Source organism: Balaenoptera musculus, chromosome 2, assembly GCF_009873245.2.
Source record: "Balaenoptera musculus isolate JJ_BM4_2016_0621 chromosome 2, mBalMus1.pri.v3, whole genome shotgun sequence".
In the NCBI taxonomy this organism is placed as follows: domain Eukaryota; kingdom Metazoa; phylum Chordata; class Mammalia; order Artiodactyla; family Balaenopteridae; genus Balaenoptera; species Balaenoptera musculus.
In genome coordinates, this window is record NC_045786.1 from 91,672,977 (window position 1) to 91,700,057 (window position 27,081).

At 38.4% G+C, this 27,081-nt stretch overlaps 1 protein-coding gene across 3 annotated transcripts in view; it reads right to left on the reverse strand.

The window, feature by feature from the left end:
- Positions 1 to 27,081, reverse strand: part of RAD51 (RAD51 recombinase) — a 37,652-nt gene that overhangs the window by 3,083 nt on the left and 7,488 nt on the right. For all 3 annotated transcript variants that reach the window (XM_036843310.1, XM_036843309.1, XM_036843308.1), the window contains exons 3-9: positions 26,521 to 26,658; positions 17,726 to 17,843; positions 15,710 to 15,801; positions 9,250 to 9,344; positions 873 to 986; positions 394 to 523; positions 53 to 174 (exon numbers count right to left, since the gene is read on the reverse strand). In XM_036843310.1, coding sequence (XP_036699205.1) covers positions 53 to 174; positions 394 to 523; positions 873 to 986; positions 9,250 to 9,344; positions 15,710 to 15,801; positions 17,726 to 17,843; positions 26,521 to 26,658 — 809 coding nt within the window. The remainder of the gene's footprint in view (positions 1 to 52; positions 175 to 393; positions 524 to 872; positions 987 to 9,249; positions 9,345 to 15,709; positions 15,802 to 17,725; positions 17,844 to 26,520; positions 26,659 to 27,081) is intronic.

Here is a 27,081-nt window from a genome sequence, read left to right on the forward strand (position 1 = left end):
TGCACAGTTAACAGGACGCTCCACGACGAAGCCGTCTCTCCCATCACTTTACCTTGTTGTGGAGGCATGAGCGATGATATTTCCTCCAATAGGTTTTTTCGGATCTGCAGCAAACATGGCTGCTCCATCCACTTGGGCCACCACCTGGTTGGTGATGACCACGGCTACACCAAACTGACAGGGAAAGGATAAATGTCATTTTTTCGTGGTCAGACATTCCAAGAGGCTTACTGCTGCCACCCCTATCCCCCACAAAGCAATGAATGATTAAAGTCTCTATATCTAACTGATATCTTGATGATACCAGGCCCTGGTATCCTGGCCTCCCAGCAAGGCTACTAGAATTCATGGCCCCTGAAAGTAGGCATTCTCTGTCCCTACCCCACAACTTACCTCATCAGCAAGTCGCAGAAGCATCCGCAGAAACCTGGCCAAGTGCATCTGCCTGGCTGAAAGCTCACCTCGACCCGAATAGTCTGTTCTGTAGAGGGCGGTGGCACTGTCTACAATTAGCAGTGCATACCTACAGGGAACACGGATTCTCTGAAGCCTGTTTCTAGCCCATGTCAGATTCTGCTCTTTCCCACTACCCTGAAATTTTATATTTATAGTTATATATTATTTATTTATACAGCATCCATTTCTGAATAACCCTATAACAAAGTAAAAAATTCCAACAAGTTCAGGTGGATTATAGCTTCATATTTTAAAAGTGACTTGACCTAAACGACAAAGCAAGAGTGGCAAAATAGGAACTAAAACTTAAATCTCCCCATATCTAATTCAAGCTACTATCAAATTGGCTATAGCCTGTACAAGATTCAGGGTAAGGGCTCTGGGAACATATTCAGTATCTTCTATTGCCCACATACCTGGACTCTACCATCATGGCTGATGCTTGATAAAGGAGCTGGGTCTGGTGGTCTGTGTTGAACCCTCGAGCATATGCTACATTATCCAGGACATCACTGCCAGAGAGGCCATATCTAGGAGAAAGAACATTTTGAGGCTGCACACAGAACTAAGGCAGATGAGAAATTCATCTCTAACAATGAAATTACCTGGATGGGTAGGTAAGAAATGATAGTAAGAAGGCTAAAGAATATAATTCCCTTTCTATTAGGAAGCCCAGGGAAACTATAAAGAGATGACAGCAACTGCTTTAGAGTAGATCTACCTGGCAGGACTTCAGAATAAATCAAATCTATTCTTTGAGGACTCTTGAACTAGAATGAGAAATTTCCAAATATAAGGAAACAATGGTCTCCTGGAAAAACAAAGGGCAGCATGACAGAATTAGGACTGAAACAAAAACAATGATCACTCAAAGATCAATTAAAAAAATATATAAACTGTTGTTGTATAGGAATAAAACCTTCTAAGCTCAAAAACCTTCTAAGGACTCAATACTGTAAGAGGTTTAAGAGAAATAAGTATATTTCATCTATTCTCCCCTTTTTTCTTGCTAGTAACTAGTTACAGTTATAGAATATGTGACATGTATCTAGTATGGTTAAATAAGTGATACCTTAATTCATCTTATACCTCAATAATGATTTTTCTTCCCTTTGCATTTAAAAATACTTCCTATTTTCTTAGAAAAATCTATATTTTCTCACCTTTGTAACTGCTACCTAAGACATGAATACTCAAGGTGGTCCAAGTAAGACAACTTCTCATTAAATGTAGGCTAATGGGACCCCATTTCTTCAAAGGTAGTTTGATTTATCCATCTATCAAGACAACTAAATACCTGCACTTTTATAAAAGCTTCCCTGTACCTCTCAAATAGACGTGATTCTCCCTCTTCTGCACTTCCAGAAAACTTGATTTAGGCTTTTCTATGGCACTTGTGAGGAGCTGCCTGCCATTCTTTGACTAGACAACAAATTCCTTGAGGGAAAAGACTAGGCCTTTCCAACTAGCACATTTTTTTTTATACCTAGTACATTCTGAATAAATGTTGCTGAATACAGCTTTTATCTATAACCCAAACCAAAAGAGAATTATATATCATCACTTTAACTCAAGTAATATTTTCATATTAATGTTACCTAAAATCATTATAGTCCAAAAGTATAATACTGACTCCCTTATGTAACAGTTCAAAAGATAATCTGTTTAAACAAAATCAGTGTGCTATAATTCCTTGAGAACCAAAAACTTCTATGCTTAAGATTTTATCAGTCTTTTAAAAGTAGTCTATTCTATGTAGATTCTGATCATTACAAAAGCATACACTGTGTCAAACCTATTTTTCTGAGACTTAGCTTTAGTAAATAGTTTTCCTCTCATTTTTCCTACCCAAAAGAATAGAAAAACAAAAGAATGTTCTAGCACTTGAAATAACACTGCAATAAGCTGAACCTCGATATCAGGAGATCCCACTCTATCCAACTGAATTTTCCACATCTTATGATGAATTGATTCATCATATTAGGCACATGCAGTCTTTGCACTTTCCTGGACATTTCACCAGCTATTCTTCACCATTATCAACAGAAATGGAAGTTTAGCTCTTGTATTAAGTGGATTGATGATGATGAATTTGTTGAGTCTGGGCATGGAGATAAGAAAATGAAGTGAAGATAGTGTTTTACCTTGGGATCCTGACCAAATGGGAATAAGGAGATAAAATTTTCTTTATTTAAATCATGACTATAAGACAGAAAAAAAGACTGAAGAGGCCTAAGTACTGTACTGCACAAGTCTTCTAGTCTTGCCTCAAGAAACATTGATATAATCTACTATCAGGAACGGAGATTATCTTTTGCTGTCAGAATATGGAAGATTTACTAGAAAAACAAAGAGTCATCCTGGCTTTTCTCTCAACAGAGTTCACAAAGACGACTATTGGGATCTCTGTGCTTACATTCCTGAAGCAGCACATAGAACTTTCAATTCCCACAACTTGGAAAAAGTTGGTTGGAAATAAGCAACTTCTCTTAGTGTTTCCAGAACTTCCTCAGGATAAGAATACTCTGTTAAAAAAATTAAATTCCTAGGTCTAAACCAGACGTAATGAATCACAATGTTGAGGGAAGAGTTGTGATAATTTGCATATTTAACAAACACCTGGCACATGAAAAGATGCTCAATATCACTAATCACAAGGGAAATGCAAATTAAAACCACAATGAGCTATATTACCTCACACCTGTCAGAATGGCTATTCTCAAAAAGAAAACAAATAGGACTTCCCAGGTGGCCCAGTGGTTTAGAGTCTGCCTGCCAATGTAAGGGACACCGGTTCGAGTCCTTGGTCCGGGAAAACCCCACATGCCACGGAGCAACTAAGCCCGTGTGCCGCAACTACTGAGCCCACGAGCCACAACTGCTGAAGCCCGCGTGCCTAGAGCCCGTGCTCGGCAACAAGAGAAGCCACTGCAGAGAAGAGTAGCCCCCCACGCGCCGCAACTAGAGAAAGCCCGTGTGCAGCAACGAAGACCGAACGCAGCCAAAAATTAAAAAAATAAATTAAAAAAAAAATCACTTGAGGTGTTTTTTTTTTTTTTTTGGCTGCGTTGGGTCTTCCTTGCCGCGTGCGAGCTTTCTCTAGTTGCGGCGCGTGGGGAGCTACTCTTCTCTGCAGTGTGCAGGCTTCTCATTGCAGTGGCTTCTCTTGTTGCCGAGCACGGGCTCCAGCAGTGTGGCTCGTGGGCTCTAGAGCGCAGGCTCAGTAGTTGTGGCGCACGGGCTTGGTTGCTACGGGGCATGTGGGATCTTCCTGGACCAGGGCTCAAACCGGTGTCCCCTGAATTGGCAGGCGGATTCTTAACCACTGTGCCACCAGGGAAGCCCCCTCAGGTGATTCTTAACATACAAGTTTGAAAAACAGCTGTATTGCCTCAAGGGGGTTCTGGCATTCTCTCTTTCATAGTACTTAAAAGAACATTCAAAAAAGGTAGGGACACTGTAGCTAGCAATTGTGGCCATGGTTCTCAAACTTTAGCAAGCATCCCAATCACATGGAGAGCTTGTTAAAACAGATTGCTGGGGACTTCCCTGGTGGTCCAGTGGTTAAGACTCTGCACTTCCACTGCAGGGGGCATGGGTTCAATCCGTGGTTGGGGAACTAAGATCGGCATGCCGTGCATCATGGCCAGAAAAAAAACAAAACAAAAAACCAAAACCAGATTGCTGGACCCTATCCTCAGAGTCTCTTGATTGTTTCTAATTCAATAGATCTGGAGTGGAATCAGAGGATTTGCATTTCGAACAATTTCTCAGGTGATGCTAATGCAGCTATACTGAGGACTAGTCTTAGACCCCCTGAGCTAGTCACCTGAATGTGGGTTAATATTCTTCAATAGGCATGGCAAAACTTAATCAGTGAGGGTTGTTCTCTTGTGAAAGGAAATTAGGTATTAATTATCTTGAGGAGGCCCTGTCCTGTAACTTTCTCAGAAATATAAATTTAAATGCAATGTACATAAACAGAAATTCAGTTATAAAAATTTTTCCTGATAGGTAAAAGTGATTGAAATGATTAATGAAATTTCTATTTAAACATTTTTCTTTCAGTTGACAAAAACAGCCATAAACATGGCTCCAATTAATAAGTATCAATTCACTAACAAATACTGAATGCTCTGTTCGAGGGCTAGGGGATACAGCAAGTGATCAAAACAAAGTCCCAGTCCTCATAGCCAACATTCTACCGTCTCATATATCCTATCTGAACACCCATTTATATTACTGGACAAAACCTTAATGACTTTATCCCAAAGAACTCTTCAACTAATAAAACAGCATACTTAAAAATTAAAAGTGTGATCTCTGTAGAACACCAAAAACAACTTGGGGAGGGAAGATACATTTTAGTATACTCATCTTCAGAAAACTAAGATCAGGTCGCAAGAAAGGAATTCTTTCTTCTTGACAGGGATTTTGTAAGCAGAAGCAAAGAGCTACAATTACTGTTCCGACCTAATTTTATGCCTCAGTGGTGTACATTCGATGACTTGGATTCCTCAAATTGTAAACTGGGAAAGAGAATTTGGTTATAATTATAAACGAATTCGAAAAGAAAATTCTCCTCAACTTAGCCAGGCAGGTTCCAATGTGAATCTGACATCTCAACATGCAATTAAATTCCATTTAATCACTAGGTTTCAGTAAAATGTGTGGTAGGGGTCAAATGATCACATTTGACCCTAGACAAGGGAAAATTAAGTAAAACAATTTTGAGAGTTTATTTGAAAGCTATATTAGGGGATGTAGAAAAATGAACAAATTCTTTACCAGCTTTTCTGAGGAATAATTTATATACCATAAAATTGACCTGTTTTAAGTGTAAAATTCAATGACTTTCATAATTCAGTTTTAGAACATTTCCATTGCTCAGAAAGATTTCTCAAGTCTATATGCAGTTACTTTCTGTTTCTACTCCCTGTCCCAGGCAACCACAAATCTACTGTCTCTAGATTTTTTTTCTATTTTTGGGCCTTGCCTCGTGGCATGCAGGATCTTAGTTCCCCGACCAGGGATCGAACTCATGCCCCCTACAGTGGAAGCACGAAGTCCTAACCACTGGACTGCCAGGGAATTCCCGCTACAGATTTTCTTTCTGGAAATTTCATATAAATGGAATCATATGTGGTCTTTTATGTCTAGCTTCTATCATTTAGCATGTTTTTTGAGGGTCATCCATGCTGTAACAAGTATCAGTACTTCATTCCTTTTAATTGTTGAATAGTGGTCTATTGTATGGATCAACCAGATTTTATTCGTTCAGTGGATGGACAATTGGGTTGTTTCCAGGTTTTGGCTACTATAACAATACTATAAACATCCACAAACAAGTCTCTGTGTGGACATGTTTTCATATCTCTTGGGTACATAACCAGAGTGAAATTGCTGGGCTATACGACAAATATATGTTTAACTGCCACACTGTTTTCTTCCAAAGTGACTGCACAATTTTACATTCTCACCAGCAATGTATTAGGGTTCCAGTTTCTTCACATCCTCCCTGACACTTGTTACTATCTTTTTCATTACAGCCATCCTAGTGGTGGTATCTCACTGTGGTTTTAATTTGCATTTCCTCTTGACTAATAATGTTGAGCATCTCTTCATGTGCTTATTGGCCATTTTACATCTGCTTTGGAGAAATGTCTATACAAGTCCTTTGCCCATTTCTTAATTGGGGTGTCTTACTGCTGGGTTGTGAGAGTTCTTTATATATTCTTGATACTAGAACCTTATCAGATATATGATTTGCAAATATTTTCTCACATTCTTTGGGTTGTCTTTTTATTTTCTTGATAGTGCTCTTTGAAGCACAGAAGTTTCAAATTTTGATTAAATGAAAACTGACTCTGTATTATCGTTTTTTTCTTTCATAGACTATGCTTTCTGGTGTTGTATCTAAAACTTTGCCTACTTCAAGGTCACAAAGATTTTCTGTTTTTTTCCTAAAAGTTTTATAATTTTAGCTAAATATAGGACTATCATTCTTTAAATATATATATATATACAGTAAATATACATAACATAAAATTTACCATTTTAATCTTTTTAAAGTGTACAGTCCAATGGCAGTAAGTACATTCCCGTTGTTGTGCAACCATCACTACCATCCATGTCCAGAATTTTTTCACCATCCCAAACTGAAACTCTGTACCCATTAAACAATAACCCCCCATTCTCCTCACCCCTGCCCCTAGCAACCACCATTCCACTTTCTGTCTTTATGAATTTGACTCTAAGTACCTCATATAGGAGGAATCATACATTTGTCCTTTTGCAACTGGCTTATTTCACTTAGCATAATGTTTTCAAGGTTCATCCATGTTGTAGCATACTGTGAGCATTTCCTTCCATTTTGAGAATAATTTTCCATTGTATGTATATAGGACATTTAGTTTATCCATTCAACTGTTGATGGATACTTGGGTTGTTTCTACCTTTTGACTATTGTGAACAGGGCTGCCATGAATACTGGTGTGTAACTATCTGAGTCCCTGCTTTCAATTCTTTTGAGTATATACCCAGAGGTGGAATTCCTGAATCATATTGTAATTCTACGTTTAATTTTCTGAGGAATCACCAGAATGGTATCCATTTTTAGTTAACTTTCATGTATAGTGTAAGGTAAGGGTCTAAATTTATCTTTTTTGCATGTGGATATCCAACTACATTAGCACCATTTATTAAAAAGACTATTATTTCCTCCACTAAATTGTCTTTCACCTTTGTCAAAAATCAAGTGACTATAAGTGAAACAGTTTCTTTTTTTCTTACAAATGTATTTATTTATTTGGCTGTGTTGGGTCTTCATTGCTTAACACGGGCTTTCTCTAGTTGCAGTGAGCGGGGGCTACTCTTCGTTGTGGTGCGCTGGCTTCTCATTGCGGTGGCTTCTCTTGTTGCGGAGCACACGCTCTAGGTGCGTGGGCTTCAGTAGTTGTGGCTCACGGGCTCTAGAGCGCAGGCTCAGTGGTTGTGGTGCATGGGCTTAGTTGCTCCGTGGCATGTGGGATCTTCCCGGACCAGGGATCGAACCCGTGTCCCCTGCACTGGCAGTCAGATTCTCAACCACTGTGCCACCAGGGAAGTCCCGAAACAGTTTATTTCTGAACTCTCAATTCTGTTCCATTGATCCATATGTCTATCCTTATGGCAGCACCACACTGTCTTGATTACTGTTGTTTATAGTAAGTTTTAAAATTGGGAAGACTGAGACCTCCAATTTTGTTCTTTTTTTCCTCCCAAGAATGTTTTGGCTATTCTGGGTCCTTGACATTTCCATATTAATTTATAATCACCTTGTCAATTTCAGCAAAAAGTCTTGGTGAATTTCAATAGGCATTGTGTTGAACTTATAGATCAATTTGAGGGTAGTTTTTTTTTTTTTTTTGCCGCACCTCGGCTTGCAGGATCTCAGTTCCCCGACCAGGGACTGAACCTGGGCCACAGCAGTGAAAGCCCAGAATCCTAACCACTAGGCAACCAGGGAACTCCCTTACCATTTTAATAACATTGCATCTTCCAATCCATGAATGTGGCGTGTTTCTCTATGCAGATCTTCAATTTCTCTCAGCAATGTTAGTTTTCAGTGTACTAGTCCTTTTTTTTTTTTTTTTAAATATTTATTTTGGCTATTCCAGGTCTTAGTTGCGGCATGCAAGATCTAGTTCCCCAACCAGGGATCGAACCCAGGCCCCCTGCACTGGGAGCACGGGGTCTTACCCACTGGACCACCAGGGAAGTCCCTAGTGTACAAGTCTTGAACTTCTGTTAAGTTTATTACTAAATATTTTATTCTTTTTGACACTACTGTGAATGGAATTATTTTCTTAATTCTTGAATTGTTCATTTATAGTATACAGAAGTACAATAGATTTTTCATATTGAGATTGCATCCTGCGACAAACTAATTTAGTTCTAGCAGTTTTGTGTGTGTAGTTTCCTAAGGATTCTCTACATACAGTATCATATCATTGGTGAATAAAGATAGTTTACATCTTCCATTCCAATCTGGATGCCTTTTATTTCATTTTCTTGCCTGACTGCACTGGCTAGGATCTACAGTACAATGTGGAACATAAGTAGTGAGAGTGGAGATCCTTGCCTTATTTCCAATCTTACGGAGAAAATATTCAGATTTTTACCATTAAAATGATGCTAGCTGTAGGTTTTTTGTAGATGCTTTTTATCAGGGCATCTGATAAATGTTCTATCCATTATTGAAAGTGAGGCATTAGTCCCCAGTGATTATGCTTGAATTGTCTATTTCACCCTTCAATTATATCAATTTGTGTTTCACATATCTTGGGGCTCTATTAGGTCTGTATATGTTTACATTTGTTATATCTTCCTGATGAACTGACCTTTTAGTTCTAAAACGTTCCTCTTTGCCTCTGATTTCTTTTTTTGTCTTAAAGTCTATTTTGTCTGATATTAGTACAGCCACTCCAGCCCTCTTATGGTTACTGTTTGCATGCAATATCTTTTTTCCATCCTTTTAGTTTCAACCTATTTGTGTCTTTGAATCTAAGTGGTTCTCTGGAAGGCAGCATATAGTTGGATCTTGTTTTTTATCCAGTCTGACAGCAACTCATAGATTTTTGACTAAAGAAGCATGTTTTTCTCTAAGGAAGGTTATTCTTTTGAAACACACATATGACTTTGGGATACAGAGCAGTAAGAGAGAAGAAGAGACACCCTTCAGCCAGACTAACCCTGGCAATCACTACAGTGACATATGGAGCCATATTTCTCTCATCTGATCCAGTAACCTACCTCTCAGCCACTGCTAGCAGCCGTTCTGGCCTAAAGGTACCCTCGGTGTCAATGTACATGGCCTTTCCTTCACCTCCACCTCGGTCAATGGGAAGCTGGAGAGAAAAAGAACAGTGGAAATGACACTGTACTTCTAATATAACTGACCAACTTCCTCATGATGGGTCTATAATTCCTCCCACCCCCAATAAAGCAAAAGGAAAAAACACTTTAAAGTGACAATCAGAGGTAGGGAGGAGGCATTCACTTCTGATACTTCTGATAGAAATAGCAGATATGAAGCTCACTGTGTCCCATAACATGTGAGGCTAGAGTCTAGCCAGAGTTGGAGTGCTTGGAAATATAGACCAAAGTAGGTGACAAAATTCTTTTTTTTTAAAATAAAAACTTCTAATTTTTTTTTAAATTCTATGACTGTATACCAACACAGGACCGATCAATTATCTCAAGACAACAAACATTTGGAAGATCATTTACTTAGCTTTAATAAGTAAGAGACCCTGATCCAATACCCAATTAATTTTAGCATATGCAGACCACACTTACACTTCACTTTATTGAGCAGAGTTCATTCCTTAGGGTTGCTAAAGGAGACTGGAAATACCCCAGGGGCATCCCTAGCACGTCTACAGTATGAGCAAGAAAGAATAAAAAGGTGTTTGCTCCAATTGTACACACAGATGTTAAAAATGAACAAAAGCAGAAAAGGAAGAATACAAAGAGTTTTAAAAAAGGAAAGAAAATGGAGGAATGCCATGAAAACTGTCTTATGAGCTCCTCAGGGAAATCTGTTTCAGGCTACCTATCCCACGCCAGACACCCTGAGTTCTACAGATTTTAAGCGAATGCTGCTAAAGTGTAGTTTCCACCCTTGAAATCTACTTGGGAGCCTAATACACCTTTAAATTCTGAGGAAAATCCCTCAGGACAGTTTACATTAAGTGCCTGGTAGCGCCAAAATTTTCTTTTCCTATTTCTGAGAAAATGTAGTTTTTCAAAATTACAAAAGTACTACATGCTTGTATTAAAAATTCAAACAATATAGAAAAAAGTAAAAAATTGAAAGTTCTTCTTGATCACTCCCATCTCCCACAGGGGTCCTCTTCCAGATCATTTTCTATACATTTTCATACAAACACTTTTTATATGTGATTCTGCCACTTGCTATGTGAACCTGAGAATATTAATTCTCAGTTTCTACATTTTCTGTAAAATGTAGATAAAATCTCCCTATGGCACTGTTTTGAAGATTAGATAATTCATGTAAACTGTTTAGCACAGTGCCTGACATACAGAATGTACTTGGAAGACTTATGATATCCTCCACCTCTTAGGGCACTGATTTTAGCATATACTCAATTACAGAAGGCTTTGTTAATTTGGAAAGGGGGAAATGATTACATTATCATTATGCAGGTTGGCAGATAAAAATCTTTCATATCTTAGGAATCCATGAAAGGAGCAAAGGATATGTATATAGCAAAAGAGGGTCTTGATAGAGGAAATGTTTAAAACCACTGGCCAAGAGGACAGACAGCAGAAGCTGCCTCAGTTTGGGGGGAGGAGAAAATCTTCACATTCAGGGGGCTAAGTCCCCAGGAATTAAGATGAATGAAGTTCTCCCTTCTCTCACTTTCTTGTATCTTTAGTGCTAGCATGAGAGGGAGTTCTTTTCCAGCTTAATAGACCTCCTTGGGCAGAAGGGAGGCCATGAGTGGCTGGGCACGGCATTGGTAGGCCGACTGACAGCAGAGAAGTGGACATGGTCCCAGGGTATTGCTGGGCCAGTCACAAGGGGATGGACTATATGCTCTGCACCCCAGTGCATTTCGTCTCCTCCACCTCACCCTCCTAGTGCCACTTCAGCCATCTTGTGTTATTGGGCTGGGACACCACCAAAGTAGCTATTTTTAATACCTGTTTAGTACCATAATTTAACTCTTCTTCCTATTTTGTAGTGATGCAAGTTTTGAACTTTCACCATTTGATAATGCTATGGTGTAAATTCTTTACACATTTATTCTTGACTATATGTGAAAAGTTCTGTAAGACACATTTTCTGTCAAGGGCATGTGCATTTAAAATTGGTACTTATGTTAAACTGTCTTCTCAGAATTTTAAAATTATTCTAGAACTTTGAACAAGCATGGGCTATTCATTTTTGTAACCTATGTATGGCTCCCAACTTTATATAACTTCACTATTAGACAGAGATCTAATACATAGTGGGGTATCGCTTCATTAAGTTGAGAAAACCTGAAAAAATGTGAGGTGATAATGTTTAGATTTAAATAGTAATCTAACATCCTCTCTATACCTCTGGTTCCAGCTCTTAGGCTGGTGACATGTAATCCCTTCTATTATTAATGAATTAGAATTGTTTTTCTCTGAAAAAAATATCAAAGATCCATAGTTATTCAGCCAACTGTGAATGTTCAGTTATTTTTATAGAGAGGATATGTTTATTTTAGAATTTTGCTTCAGTTTATTAATAGGCATTATCTGACAACTTAATAAACATTTCCAATATAGGAGTCTGTTTGTACAACTTAAGAGCATCAGCATGATAGGCTGAGTTGCCATGGCAACTATATTGTGTAAGGTACTTTAAATATTTATTCCACATGAATCCCTGTCAAAACAACATGGGGTGGCGGGTGGCTTCCCTGGTGGTGCAGTGGTTAAGAATCCGGCTGCCAACGCAGGGGACACAGGTTCAAGCCCTGGTCTGGGAAGATCCCACATGCCACGGAGCAACTAAGCCCATGGGCCACAACTACTGAGCCTGCGCTCTAGAGCCCGCGAGCCACAACTACTGAAGCCCGCGCCTAGAGCCCGTGCTCCACAACAAGAGAAGCCACCGCAATGAGAAGCCTGCGCACTGCAACGAAGAATAGCCCCCGCTCAACACAACTAGAGAAAGCCTGCGCGCAGCAACGAAGACCCAATGCAGCCAAAAATAAAATAAATATGACAAATAAATTAAAAAAAATAAGATTAAAAAAACACAAAACAACATGGGGAAATCATTTCTATTTAAAAAGGTCACATATCATGTCAAATGACCCATGTCTGGGTGTTATTTTAAACACTCCTATTTCCCTTTAGCTCACAATTTTCTAATGGTGCTTTGGGCAATAAGCTATAGCTTCTACAGCTTACTATACCACTCTTCCTCTTCTCATTGCTTCCCCTCTTATCCTAAAAGTTCTCCTATCCCCCTAACTCTTTTTCTACTAGGAGTTATGTATGAGATGGAGCCAACATGGCTTAGGTCTACTTGATACTGGAATCCTAACGTGACTGTCATATGGTGACATTTTGGTTGCAATGAAAAGATCAGTAGAGCAACTGAGGAGAGAAACACAATTAAAATGACAAGTGAGAAAGGAAAATGATGAGAAAAACAGGAGACCATCAAGTTGGGCCTCTAGCTATTAGATAAACTTTTATTCATGAAGAACCAAAATATTTTCCTATCTCAAGAAATGGCGGGACTTCCCTAGTGGTCCAGTGGGTAAGACTCCGTGCTCCCAATGGAAGGAGCCCAGCTGCAATCCCTGGTCAGGGAACTAGATCCTGCATGCATGCTGCAACTAAGAGTTCACATGCCGCAACTAAGACCTGGTACAGCCTAAATAAATAAATAAATAAATAAATATTGCAAGAAAGAAAGAAAGAAATGGCATTCACCACTTCAAGACAGAAGTATTGACTGATGGGCATATCTGTAACATGAAAAAATGAGGAGACAGATTTTCTTGGGTAACTTCAGAAAATCAGTCTCATAATATTAGCCTCTGCAGATATATGTGTTTCACTAAAATGTGAACCCTACCCAAGACACAGGATCCTAACAAAATCCGTATTTTTTTATGGCACATACCACCTTTAACTATAGCACTGCATTACAATGATGTAATAAACATTTTTTATAAAGTGCTTTTTAAATACAGAATGAATTATGAAGGACAGTTCATAACTTGTTTTATAAGGGAAAAATACACAAAAGAGAACAATTTATATTTGATGTTTAAATTTATAAATGAGTTCCAACAATGACTGGTTATTTTGTTGAGATGATAAGAACTCACACTGAATGGAAAGATACGAGGAAGCCCCCTCTGTCATAATGATAAAAGGAGGCAGATTTCCTTTCAGTTATTCTCCAACTCCATCAGTAAGTTTGCCCATGGGAGAAGTGAGTATAATCTATCTAGATTCAAATACAGATAGTCCCTAACTTAACTATGGCTCGACTTACAATCTTTCAACTTTACCATGGTGCGACAGTGATACAAATTCAATAGAAACCATACTTCAAAATTTGAATTTCCATCTTTTCCCAGGCTAGCGATATGCTGTACAATACTTTCACGATGCTGGGCAGCAGCAGTGTGCTGTGCTCAGTCAGCTGCCTGAGCCGAAGGGTAAACAGCTGGTACACTTACAACCATTCTGTTTTTCACTTTCAGTACAGTATTCAATAAACTACATATGAGATATTCAATACTTTATTATAAAATAGGCTTTGTATTAGATGATTTTGCCCAACTGTAGGCTAATGTAAGTGCTCTGAGCATGTTTAAGGTAGGCTGGGCTAAGTTACAATGTTCAGTAGGTTAGGTGTATTAAATGCATTTGTGACCTATGACTTTCAACTTACGATGGGTTTATCAGGATGTTACCCCATCGTACGTCAAGGAAGATCTGTAATGCCATTTTGTTCAAAACACCTCAAACCACCATCTCTAATTTTGAACTCATCTTTCCATAAAACTGTCTCTCTCTCTGAAATCCTTTTTAGAGTTTACCAAAGTAATACATTGTTGGGCTGAGGGGTATTTTTTATTGTCATCTGCAGCAACATGGATGGACCTGGAGATTATCACACTAAATGAAATAAGTCAGAAAGAGAAAGACATACCATATGATATCACTTACATGTGGAACCTAAAATATGACACAAATGAACCTATCTACGAAACAGAAATAGACTCACAGTCATAGAGAAGCAACTTCTGGTTGCTGGAGGTGGGGGGCAATGGAGGGATGGCGGGGGGAGATGGATTGGGAGTTTAGGATTAGCAGATGCAAACTGTTGTATATAGAATGGATAAACAACAAGGTCCTATTGTATAGCACAGGGAACTACATTCAGTACCCTGTGATAGGGACTTCCCTGGTGGTCCAGTGGTAAAGAATCCACCTTCCAATGAAGGGGACATGGGTTCGATCCTTGGTCAGGGAACTAAGATCCCACATGCTGCGGGGCAACTAAGCCCGCCTGCCACAACTACTGAGCTAGCGTGCCTCAATGAGAGAGCCCATGTGCCGCAAACTACAGAACCCATGTGCGCCCTGGAGCCCACGCACCACAACTAGAGAGAAGCCCGCGCACCGCAACAAAAGATCCCGCATGCCTCAATGAAGAGATCCCATGTACCGCAACTAAGACCCGACACAGCCAAAAAGAAAAAGAAAATAAAAATGAATAATAAATAAATAAATAAATATTAAAAAAAGAATATCCTGTGATAAACCATAATGGAAAAGAATATGAAAAAGAATGTATATATTAGTATAATTGAATCACTTTGCTATACAGCAGAAATTAACAAAACATTGTAAATCAACTATACTTCATAAAATCAATTTTTTAAAAAAGGTAGGTGGGTTTTATAGTTTTGATGTGAAGAACAGGTTAGGTCATTTGGCTAAGAGTGAGGGCTGAAGAGAAGCATGAAGGTTTGAGAAGAAAGAACAAAGTATGAGATAACTGTCCTACTGAGTGGGAAAAAGTTTGCCTGAATTCAACCTTTTTCAGAGGAGAAACTCAGTAGGTCTGCCAAGCAGTATTGAATGTTAACTTAAAGTCTGTCATCTTGAATTTAAAGTGACGCCAATCACCTTTATGTTAGGATTTTTCTCCAGTATGATCAGCTACTTGGGAACAGGCACTGAAAAGACAGATAGGGTTTATCTAGGAATGGCATCTCTTCAGATGGGGGATGTAAATCTGAGGGTATCTGTAAAGGAATGACTTTAATGAAGAATCATTTAATGATGAATCATACAATATAAACTAGTGAAGAGGGCAGGTGAAGCCAGGGGAGGCCTAGTGGTTGGTAAGAAAGTGTATGAAATTAATAATCTGAAAGTTTCTACGCTATGGAAGTTTTGCAGTAGCAGTCTATCTTCTAACTAGCTATAGTATTCTTTTTTTTTTCTTTTTTGGCCAAGCCATGTGGCATGCAGGATCTTAGTTCCCCAACCAGGAATCGAACCTTGCAGTGGAAGCGCAGAGTCTTAACCACTGGATGGCCCGGGAAGTTCCCCTAGCTATAGCATTCTTGAAAACAGAGAAAGTGCATTTTTTGTCCATGCTAACAGATGCTTGCTAATAACAGGAATCAACACATTCTTGCTGATCTGATTAGTTAGAGCCCCAACATCTCACCTGGCATGTTACAGCCAACGTATGACAGATCTGGGTCTTCCCAGTTCGGAATTCTCCAAACATCTCTGTGATGGATCCAGTCTCAATTCCTCCTAATAGAAGAGCAATAAGAAACACCTCTTAGCACAATACAAATATTTAGAAACAATAATCATAGAAATGTCCTAGGGGGACTTCCCTGGTGGCGCAGTGGTCAAGAATCCACCTGCCAGTGCAGGGGACATGGGTTTGATCCCTGGTCCGGGAAGATCCCATATGCTGCAGAGCAACTAAGCCCATGCGCCACAACTACTAAACCTGCACTCTAGAGCCCACAAGCCACAACTACTGAGCCTGCGTGCCACAACTACTGAAGCCCATGTGCCTAGAGCAGATGCTCCGCAACAACAGAAGCCACCGCAATGAGAAGTCCATGTACCGCAATGAAGAGTAGCCCCCGCTCACCGCAACTAGAGAAAGTCCACAGGCAGCAATGAAGACCCAACGCAGCCAAAAATAAATAAATAAATAAACTTATATTTATTAAAAAAAGAAATGTCCTAGGAGCTCATTAGAAAGATGTTTACATAATTTAGAAACCCAATTTTAAACAAGCAGTAATTTTAAAAATACTTATTTTGAAATAATTCTAGATTCATAGAAAATTTCAAAGAAATGTAGAGAGGGCCCGTGAACTCTTCATCCAGTCTCCCCCAATGTTAACGTTTTACATAACTATAATACAGTATCAATATCAGAAAACTGACATGGATACAATCCACAGCGCTTATTCAGATTTCTCCAGGTATATATGCACTCATTTGTGTGTGTGTAGTTCTATGCAATTTTATCACATCTGTAGCTTCATTTCACTATCACCACAATCAATATACAGAACTATGCCATCACAAGTCAATAAGCAGTCATTTAAAAAAATAAATTATAAATAATATCTAATGTTTACCAAATGTCTCTTGTGTATCTGGCATTGTGCTATGTATTTATATATATATCAATTCTTTTAATTCCAATAACTTATAAGGTAGGAAGTCTTTTTTTTTAATAAATTTATTTATTTATGGCTGTATTGGGTCTTCGTTGCTGTGCGCGGGCTTTCTCTAGTTGTGGCGAGCGGGGGCTACTCTTCGTTGTGGTGCTTCTCATTGCAGTGGCTTCTCTTGTTGTGGAGCACGGGATCTAGGCGCGCGGGCTCAGTAGTTGTGCCTCGTGGGCTCTAGAGCACAGGCTCAGTAGTTGTGGCCCACGGGCTTAGTTGCTCCGCGGCATGTGGGATCTTCCTGGACCAGGGTTTGAACCCATGTCCTCTACATTGGCAGGCGGATTCTTAACCACTGCGCCACCAGGGAAGTCCCGGTAGGGAGTCTTTTTGTCCTCATTATGAAGATAAAAAAACCGAGGCGTAGAACACAATAAGTAGTTTGTACCATGTAATACAGCCGGTAAATGCTGAGAGGGGGAACAGAAGAGAAAGCAAACGCTCAAATTTGAGTGTGATTCCTGAACCCATGCTATTTTGTGCCCTAAAAAAAAAGGAAACTTGAATGATCGAATATTTGGGGAAGCAACAAGGACCAAATCTAACTTTGCAAAAATTTAGGACAGCAGTGCTTTCAAAAGTTCAAAAACTTTACAGCTTTCCATAAAGTCCTGAAGATTACTGTGCACTACAATGTATTGATACTACAATGTAGTATTCAAGCATGGAGTGTTTTAACCAGTCATCAGATTTTCTACCTTGTGGTAGATAAAAGGTTATAATTATTTCTTTAGGCAGAGGGAGCTTACTCTCAGAATGCAATATTAAATGGAGATTAAATTATTTAATTGGCAGATAATTTTAGTATTTTTTAAGTCAAGTACCACCCTCCAGTGGTCTTCCTTCTTCAATGTGAATACTTCTCTTTCATAATTCTATCTAACACATAAACCCGACCCCAATATTTTATTTAGTTATGTTCTATAACCTGGATGCTTTGCTAACCGCAGTTCACAACATAGGATAAGGGATTACTATACCTTGAAGTAGTTTGTCAAGCTCTTTGGAGCCGGTAGTAATCTGTATGATCTCAGACCGCCTTTGGTGGAACTCAGTTGCAGTGGTGAAACCCATTGGAACTAATTTAGCTGCCTCAGTCTGGGGAAAAATAAGAAATGCCGAATCGATGAAACACGCTTAGTAAAACCAGGCATACAGTGGGAAGAGATAACATCTAACAAAATTTCCAGAACGATCTCTCTTTAAAAAGTTATCAGGTTGGGCTTCCCTGGTGGCGCAGTGGTTGAGAATCTGCCTGCCAGTGCAGGGGACACAGGTTCGAGCCCTGGTCTGGGAAGATCCCACATGCCACGGAGCAACTGGGCCCGTGAGCCACAATTACTGAGCCTGCGCGTCTGGAGCCTGTGCTCCGCAACAAGAGAGGCCGCGATGGTGAGAGGCCCGCGCGCCGCGATGAAGAGTGGTCCCCACTTGCCGCAACTAGAGAAAGCCCTCGCACAGAAACGAAGACTCAACACAGTCATAAATCAATCAATCAATCAATAAATAAAAGAATGTGAATTTCTTTAAAAAAAAAAAAAAGCAAACTGGGCTATTCATTAAAAAAAAAAAAAAAGTTATCAGGCTTCTCTGGTGGTGCAGTGGTTAAGGATCTGCCTGCCAATGCAGGGGACAAGGGTTAAAGTCCTGGTCTGGGAAGATCCCACATGCTGTGGAGCAACTAAGCCCATGCGCCACAACTACTGAGCCTGCGCTCTAGAGCCCGCGAGCCACAACTACTGAGCCCACATGCCACAACTACTGAAGCCCGCACACCTAGAGCCTGTGCTCCGCAACAAGAGAAGGCAACGCAATGAGAAGCCTGCGCACCGCAGTGAAGAGTAGCCCCCCGCTCGCTGCAACTAGAGAAAGCCCGCGCACAGCAACGAAGACCCAACGCAGCCAAAAATAAATAAATAAAATAAATAAAAAAAATTTTTTTTAAAGTTATCAAAATACTAGTAGTTCTAGTTCTAGGATTATTTTATCTCTCTGGCAAATAAGGGATAAATTAATTTAGAGACTCCAAGAAGATTAATTTTTAAATTGCCAATTAAGTAATACATTCATGTAGTTAAAAATAAAAAACTATGATAGACCAACACATATGTACTTTGCCTGACAATACAGTACAAAGTCCTACATATTTAAACCTTCATTTCCTGTTCTATCAACCACAGAATGTATCTCTTAACTTTCTACTTTGTTAAATGAGGACATTTGTCCTTGATTTTTGCTCCCTCCACACCTACTTTTCCATCTCTGTCAGCTGTACATTTTCTTTTACCCTGTCAAGGTTGAGAACGTTTAATCCTACTTTGTAGTCAATGATAAATCATTAATGATCAGTCTATAGGCTGATACTAAAATTTTAAAATAGGGGGACTTCCCTGGTGGCGCAGTGGTTGAGAATCTGCCTGCCGATGCAGGGGACACGGGTTTGAGCTCTGGTCTGGAAAGATCCCACATGCCGCGGAGCAACTAAGCCCGTGCGCCACAACTACTGAGCCTGCGCTCTAGAGCCCACGAGCCACAACTACTGAAGCCCGGGCGACTAAAGCCCATGCTCCACAACAAAAGGAGCCACTGCAATGAGAAGCCCACGCACTGCAATGAAGAGTAGCCCCCGCTCGCCGCAACTAGAGAAAGCCTGCGCACAGCAACGAAGACCCAATGCAACCAAAAATAAATAAATAAATAAATTTATAAAAAATAATAAATAAAAATAAATGCATTCACAAATACATGGAATTAAACATTTCATTCCTAAATAACCAATGAATCAAAGAAATCACAAGGGAATTTAGTAAATTCATTGAGATGAATGAAAATGAAAACAAAACATACCAAAACTTATGGGATACAGGAAAAGCAGTGCTTAAAGGGAGATTTATAGCTGTAAATGCCTATATTAGAGAGATCTTAAATCAATAGCCTAACCTTCCCACCTTAAGTTACTGAAGAAAGAGCAAACTAAACATAAAGCAAGAAGGAAGAAGATAAAATTTGAGTAGAAACTAGTGAAATAGAGAATAGAAATACAATAGAGAAAAATCATTGAAACCAGAAGTCGGTTCCTTGAAAAAATAAGCAAAATTGATTAAAAAAGACTCAAATCACTAAAATCAGAAATGAAAGAGGGGACATTACTACCAACATTACAAAAATAAATATATGCCAACAGATTAGATAACTTATAAGAAATACAGAAATCCCTAGAAAGACACAAACTATCAAAACTCACTGAAGTAGAAAAAGAATCCAAGTCCAGGCCCCAAATGATTAGCTGAGCTTGAATCTAAATTCAGTAAAATAAATTGTCTGAGTCGGAAGGAAGGAAGAGAGGGAGGGAGGGAGGGAGGAGAAAATCTGGATAGATCTATAGCAAGTAGAGAATAAACTTGTACTTTAAAAACTTTCCACAAAGGGAAAAAACCAATAAATAGCTGAATCGTGGGTTTGCATTATTCTCTAAACTTCTCTATATGCTTAATACTTCACTTGAAAACTCCTTACAATGTTTATATTATAGTTATTGCAGAACCAAATGGTGTGCTAGAAATACAATTCTTTCACTAAGGTTCCAATGTTAACAACCGATGTCTCTCAAAGGTTTCTGTCAAGTTCAAATGAATTCTTTTTTATATGCCTCTAGTTTCAAAATCATGCTCCATTTTACCTTGATTTTATATCTGAGGCATGTCTTTCTCTAGTATTCTCTGACTTTATCATTTCTCAAATTTTCCAACCTCTCAATCTTACTATGTATTCTGCTAATCCTTTTTCCCCCTGAAGATATCCTTTTCTTCTGCAAATGGGGCTATCTGCTCCCCAGGCTATCTACTGTCCTGGGCTTTCCTTTCCTGACTATTTGAGTTGGAGTCTCTCCAACCTAGATCCTATGTTTTCTGCCCTCATTTTAGTAAAGTATATCCTCAAGTAACTTCCTAAGAAAGAATAGGATGAGAGAAAAATGTTCTGAATTCTTGTATTTCTGAAAATGTTGTATTCTGCCCTAACACTGGGTGAATAATATTGCTACAAATAGAATTCTAGGTTTAAAATTATTTACCCTCAGAATTTTGAAGGCACTGCTCTACTAGCTTCTACCATCCAGATTTCTAATAAGAAATGTGCTATCTTTTTGATTTTTGTTCCTTTAGAGGTCACTTACATTTTTCTCTCTGAAATCTTTCAGAATCTTCTCCTTATAATTGGTATACTGAAAATTTCACACTGAAGAGTCTAGGTGTGCGTCTTTGACACTCTGTGGGGCCTTAGACTTCTGCTTCCCTTTAGCTCTGGGAAATCTTGTATTATTTCTTTGAGAATTTTCTTTCCTTTTTTCCTATAACTTTTACTAATCTTCAGGATTAATAAAAATTAGAAAATAAAAATACTAAAGAGAGGGGAGAAGAACTATAAACCAATATTTAACTCTAGTTAATATATGCTAAAATATTTAGGGGGAAATGTACTGACATCTACAACTGTCTTCGAAAAGCATAAAAAAAATCCCAGATGGACTGATGGCTGGATGGAGAGATAAACAGATGATAAAGCAAGTATATTATTAAAATGTTAATAGCAGTGTCTAGGTGGTGGATAAGTAAGTGTTCATTGTAAAATTCTTTCAACTTTGCAGTAAGTTCAAAAATTTTAATCAAAAATGTGAAGGAAAAAACCAAACTCATAGGAGATGTTTTCCCTTGTCATTTTAACCCCGACATTTTCTAGTCTATGAGCTCTTAAAGGAACAGATTATAACCAAAGTGAAATCTGAAGTAAAAACCATGCCAACTGCCTAATCTGGCAGAACTTGACTTCTATTCTTTTGTTTATATAATAAGCTTGCTTTCATCTGTCTTAAATCTGTAGGAGTTTTTTATGTCTGACAAGGCATAAGCAAAGGTCAGGATTTGTTCAGTCACAAAAACTGATGCCCCGTAATCAACAATATATAGACTTTAGGGACACCTACTGGCTTAATATCACAATCTTTCAAAGAGGTATTAAGTATTCAGAATTCTTACTTATTCAATTAAGTCACCACTTCAACAAATTTATTTATTTGAGCAATCCAATAAATGACAACTTCATACTTCATGGATGGCAACATCTTTAAGGGTTTAAATTAAGAATTACTTATAATTTTTGAGCCCACTGAATTAATACTATAAAATAACAGTGCTTAAAAATTCAAAGCTCTTAGTATAATACACAATAAAACAGAATTTACTGGGTTGTATATATATTATTGTATGAGATATTAAATAAATCTCAGATATTGTCCATCTGACTAGGTTATGTGGCAGAACTACATGCACTGAAACTGTAGGATGCATTTTTTGAAGATTCTTTAGCATCTAAAGATAATTTTTCATAGAAAATTTCTGTATAACAGTAGTCAACACAAACTATAAATATATAATTTTATAAATTAAATACTTGCTTTACACTACAGAAAACTCCAAGAGTAAAGATAATCAAACTCTGTAACAACATACAAGCGTACTTCATTTTATTGCCCTTCATTTTATTGTGCTTCACAGATACTGCGTTTTACAAATTGAAGGTTTGTGGCAACCCTGTGTTGAGCAAGTCTATATGCACCATTTTTCCAAAAGCATTTGCTCTCTTCATGTCTGTGTCACATTTTGGTAATTCTCACAGTAGTTCAAACTTTTTCATTATTATTACATTTGTAATGGTGATCTGTGGTCAGTGGTCTTTGATGTTACTAAAATTGTTTTGGGGTGCCAAAAACCACGCCTATATAAGACTGTGAATTTAATTGATAAATGTTTTGTGTGTTCTGACTGCTCCACCCACTGGCAATTCCCCCATCTCTCCCTCTCCTCAGGCCTCCCTATTCCTTGAGACACAACAATATTGAAATTAGGCCAATTAATAACCCTACAGTGGCCTCTAAGTGTTCAAGTGAAAGGAGTGAAGTTGCACATCTCTCACTTTAAATAAAAAACTAGAAATGATTAAGCTTGGTGAGGAAGGCATGTCGAAAGCTGAAATAGGCCGAAAGTGAGGCATCTTGTGCCAAACCGTTAGCCAAGTTGTGAATGCAGAGGAAGTTCTTGCAGGAAATTAAAAGTGCTCCTCCAGTGAACACATGAATGGTAAGAAAGAGAAACAGCCTTACTGCTGACATGGAAAAAATTTTAGTAGTTTGGGTAGAAGATCAAAGCAGCCACAACATTCCCTTTAGCCAAAGCCTAATCCAGAGCAAGGCCCTACTCTCTTCAATTCAGTGAAGGCTGAGGGAGGTGAGGAAGCCGCAGAAGAGAAGTATGAAGCTAGCAGAGGTTGGTTCATGAGGTTTAAGGAAAGAAGCCATCTCCATAACATTCAAGAGCAAGGTGAAGCAGCAAGTGCTGATGTAGAAGCTGCAGCAAGTTATACACAAGATCTAGCTAAGATAATGAATGAATCTGGCTACGCTTAAACAACAGACTTTCAATGTAGACGAAATGGTCTTATATTGGAAGAAGCCATTGAGGACTTTCATAGCTACAGAAGAGAAGTCAGTGCCTGGCTTCAAAGTTTCAATGGACCAGTTGACTCTCTTTTTAGGGGCTAATGCCACTGGTGACTTTAAGTTGAAGCCAATGTTCATTTACCATTCTGAAGATCCTAGGGCCCTTAAGAATTATGCTAAATCTATTCTGCTTGTGCTCTATAAATGCAATCACAAAGTCTGGATGATGGCACATCGGTTTACAACATGGTTTACTGAATATCTGAAACCCACTTTGAGACCTACTGCTTAGAAAAAAGATTCCTTTCAAATTTTATTGCTCATTGACAATGTACCTTTCAAATTTTATTGCTCATTGACAAGAGCTCTGATGGAGATGTACAATGAGATTTAATGTTGTTTTCATGCCTGCTAACACAACATCCATTCTGCACCCTGTGGATCAAGGAGTAATTTCACCTTTCAAGTCTTACTATTTAAGAAATACACCTTGTAAGGCTATAATAGCCATAGATAGTGATTCCTCTGATGGATCTGGGCAAAGTCAGTTGAAAACCTTTTGAAAAGGATTCACTATTCTAGATGCCATTAAGAACATTTGTTTAAAAAAAAAGTATATATATAAACAACAACAACATTCGTGGTTCATGGGAAAAGATCAAAATATCATTAAACAGAAGTCTGGAAGAAGTTGATTCTCACCCTCATGGGTGACTCTAACAGGTTCAAGACTTCAACAGAGGAAGTAAATACAGATGTGGTAGAAATAACAAAAGTGAGACAGGCTGGGACCTGGGACCCTTTGCTGCAGTGCTGCAATGCTTGCACCTGGACACACCACTCCTTGAGCAACAAAATACAAAGAAACTGTATGGGACAAAAAATAACTGTCTGCATGCGCAATTAGGGCAAATTCTGGACAAAACATACAAAGAGACCAAAAAACCCAACTGTCACTTTTGAAGAGCCTGGAGCAATAGGAGGGTACTGCCACGCCCCCTACATGAAACACGAACTAAGGGATGGGCAAACCACCTAAGCCACTCCTCCAGCCCGACGCCTGGACACACCCCTACCCTCACCCCACGTAAAGAACAAGCTCACCCCCACTCAGGGAGCGAGCAAGCAAAGGAACCTGTTGTTTGTTCTCACTCCCCCCTGCTGCAGCAGGGGCCCCAATAAAGCCTTGCCTGAATTTCTTGTCTGGCCTCTGATCAATTTCCATTGATTAAGAAGGCCAAGAACCCTGGTTGGTAACAAAAGAATGAGAAGTAGAGCCTGACGGTGTGGCTGAAATGCTGCAATGTCATGATAAAACTTTCATGGATGAGGAGTTTCTTCTTATGGATAAGCAAAGAGAGGTTTCTTAAGATAGAATCTACTCCTGGTAAAGATGCTGTTAAGACCCTGGTGAAATGACAACAAAAGATTTAGAACATGACATAAACTTGGTTGATAAAGCAGTGCCAGGGTCTGAGAGGATTGATACCAATTTTGGAAAAATTTCTACTGTGGGTAAAATGCTATCAAATAGCACTGCATATTACAGAGAAATCATTCATGAAAGGAAGTCAATCTACGTGGCAAACTTCACTGTTGTCTTGTTTTAAGAAATTGCTGCAGTCCCCCCAGCCTTCAGCAACCACCACCCGGATCAGTCAGCAGCCATTGACATGGAGGCAAGACCCTCACCAGCAAAAAGACTACAAATCAGTTAAGGCTCAGATGATGGTTAGCATTTTCTAGTAATGAAGTATTTTTAAATTAAGGTAGGTACATTGTTTTTGTAGACATAATACTATTGTATACTTAACAGACTACAGAACAGTATAAACACAACTTATATGCACTGGGAAACAACAAAATTCGTGGCGCTTTACTTCAATATTTGCTTTATTATGGTGGTCTGGAACCTAACCTGCTATTACCTCCAAGGTATAGCTTGTAAATACCACAGGATAAGTGCATAAAATAAAATGTAATCACAGGGTATTATGAGTGCTAAAGGAATATATGAAGCAAGAAAAATGAATAGTAGCTGTAAGACTTTGGAGGGAAATGAGAAAGGATCACAGTATATCAGGATGAAAATAATTGGATTTAGTCTTAGTTCTGTGATTAACTGCATGACTTTGGATAAATAATTGAATCACTGTGCCTAAGTTTCCTTATCTGTAAGACAGAGATAATACTGGTCCTATCTTTCCCAGTGTCATTATGAAGGCTAAGTGAGAATACTGTATATATGAAAGGGATGGGATTTCAAAGTTAAAGTGCTATAAGGCAACTCTACTCAATATTCTATAATAACCTATATGGAAGAAGAATCTGAAAAAGAGTGGATATATGTATATGTATATGAATCACTTAGCTGTACACCTGAAACTAACACAACATTGTAAATCAACTATACTCCAATATAAAATAAAAATTCAATTAAAAAAAGTTTAAAAAAAGTTAAAGTGTTATATAATATAAAGGGTTATTAAGTTACTACCTCATTTAGGTTAAGCCAGTGAAATCACTTTTATGTCATTTATTTAGGTTAAAAAAAAACAAGCATATGATTCATAATCACATTTTTTTCTTATTATTAAAGAATCTTGCTTATGACTAGTTGACTAACAGATTATACACACTGAGAGCCTAATTAATATGGCTTTAATATTCAAGCAATAAAAACAGCTTTTCTATTTAAAGTAATACATGTTTATCATAGAAACTGTAGAAACTTCAGAAAATTGAGGCAAAAATAAAAATTGCTCACATTCTCACCATCCAGAAACAAAGTTAATATTTTAGTGTGTCTATCCCCAGTGTATGTGCTATACATATATAAAAACACACATTTAAAAAAACAAAAACATATATGAACACAAACATGTTTTGTTAACCTGCTTTCTTATATCAGTAATATTTTCCTATGTCAATGGATATTCTTCGAAACTATTTTTTGTGGCTGCATACTAATGAGTATATTTCTAAGGCATGAAATCATAATATCCAGAACGATAAGGTACATACCACCCACCGCTGGTGGGAGTGCAAACTGGTAGTCAATTTAGCAGTATTTATGTCATAACCCGTGATACTGCAATTCCCTAAGAAAAATCCCAATTTATGCAAGGAGGCACATACAAAGATAATCAACTGGTAATGCAGTCACTTCTGGAAAGGGGAAGAGGGTGACACAGGAGGGGTGGAAGGAGGAAGACCGTAGCCTTTCACTGTACACCCTTTTGTACCACTACTGCCTCCCTCGGTCACATAAACAGTACTTACCAGAATTTTATCAGCTTTGGCTTCACTAATCCCCTTAATATTTATTAGTTCCTTCTTTGGTGCATAGGCAACAGCCTCCACAGTATGGAATCCAGCTTCTTCCAATTTCTTCACATCATTGGCATGTATGCCACATTGCTGCAAGTGAAGAAAACCATGGATAAATTTAAGCTTCAGTTCTCTCATCTGTCTAATGTGGTTATTTGTCCTACCTACTTCACAGAGCTCTTTTTAACTGTGATATTATATGCAAAAGCTTTGAAAAGTATGACCTAAAATGTGAGGCATTTAATAACAAATTATCAACCTATTCATTATCAAAACCAGTGGGTTTTTTTTTGAATTTTTGAATTTTATTTTTTATACAGCAGGTTCTTATTAGTTATCTATTTTATACATATTAGTGTATATATGTCCATCCCAATCTCCCAATTCATCCCACCACCACCACCACCACTTTCCCCCCTTGGTGTCCATGTTTGTTCTCTACACCTGTATGACAGTCTCTAGGATCCATCCATGTCTCTACAAATGACCCAATTTCGTTCCTTTTTATGGCTG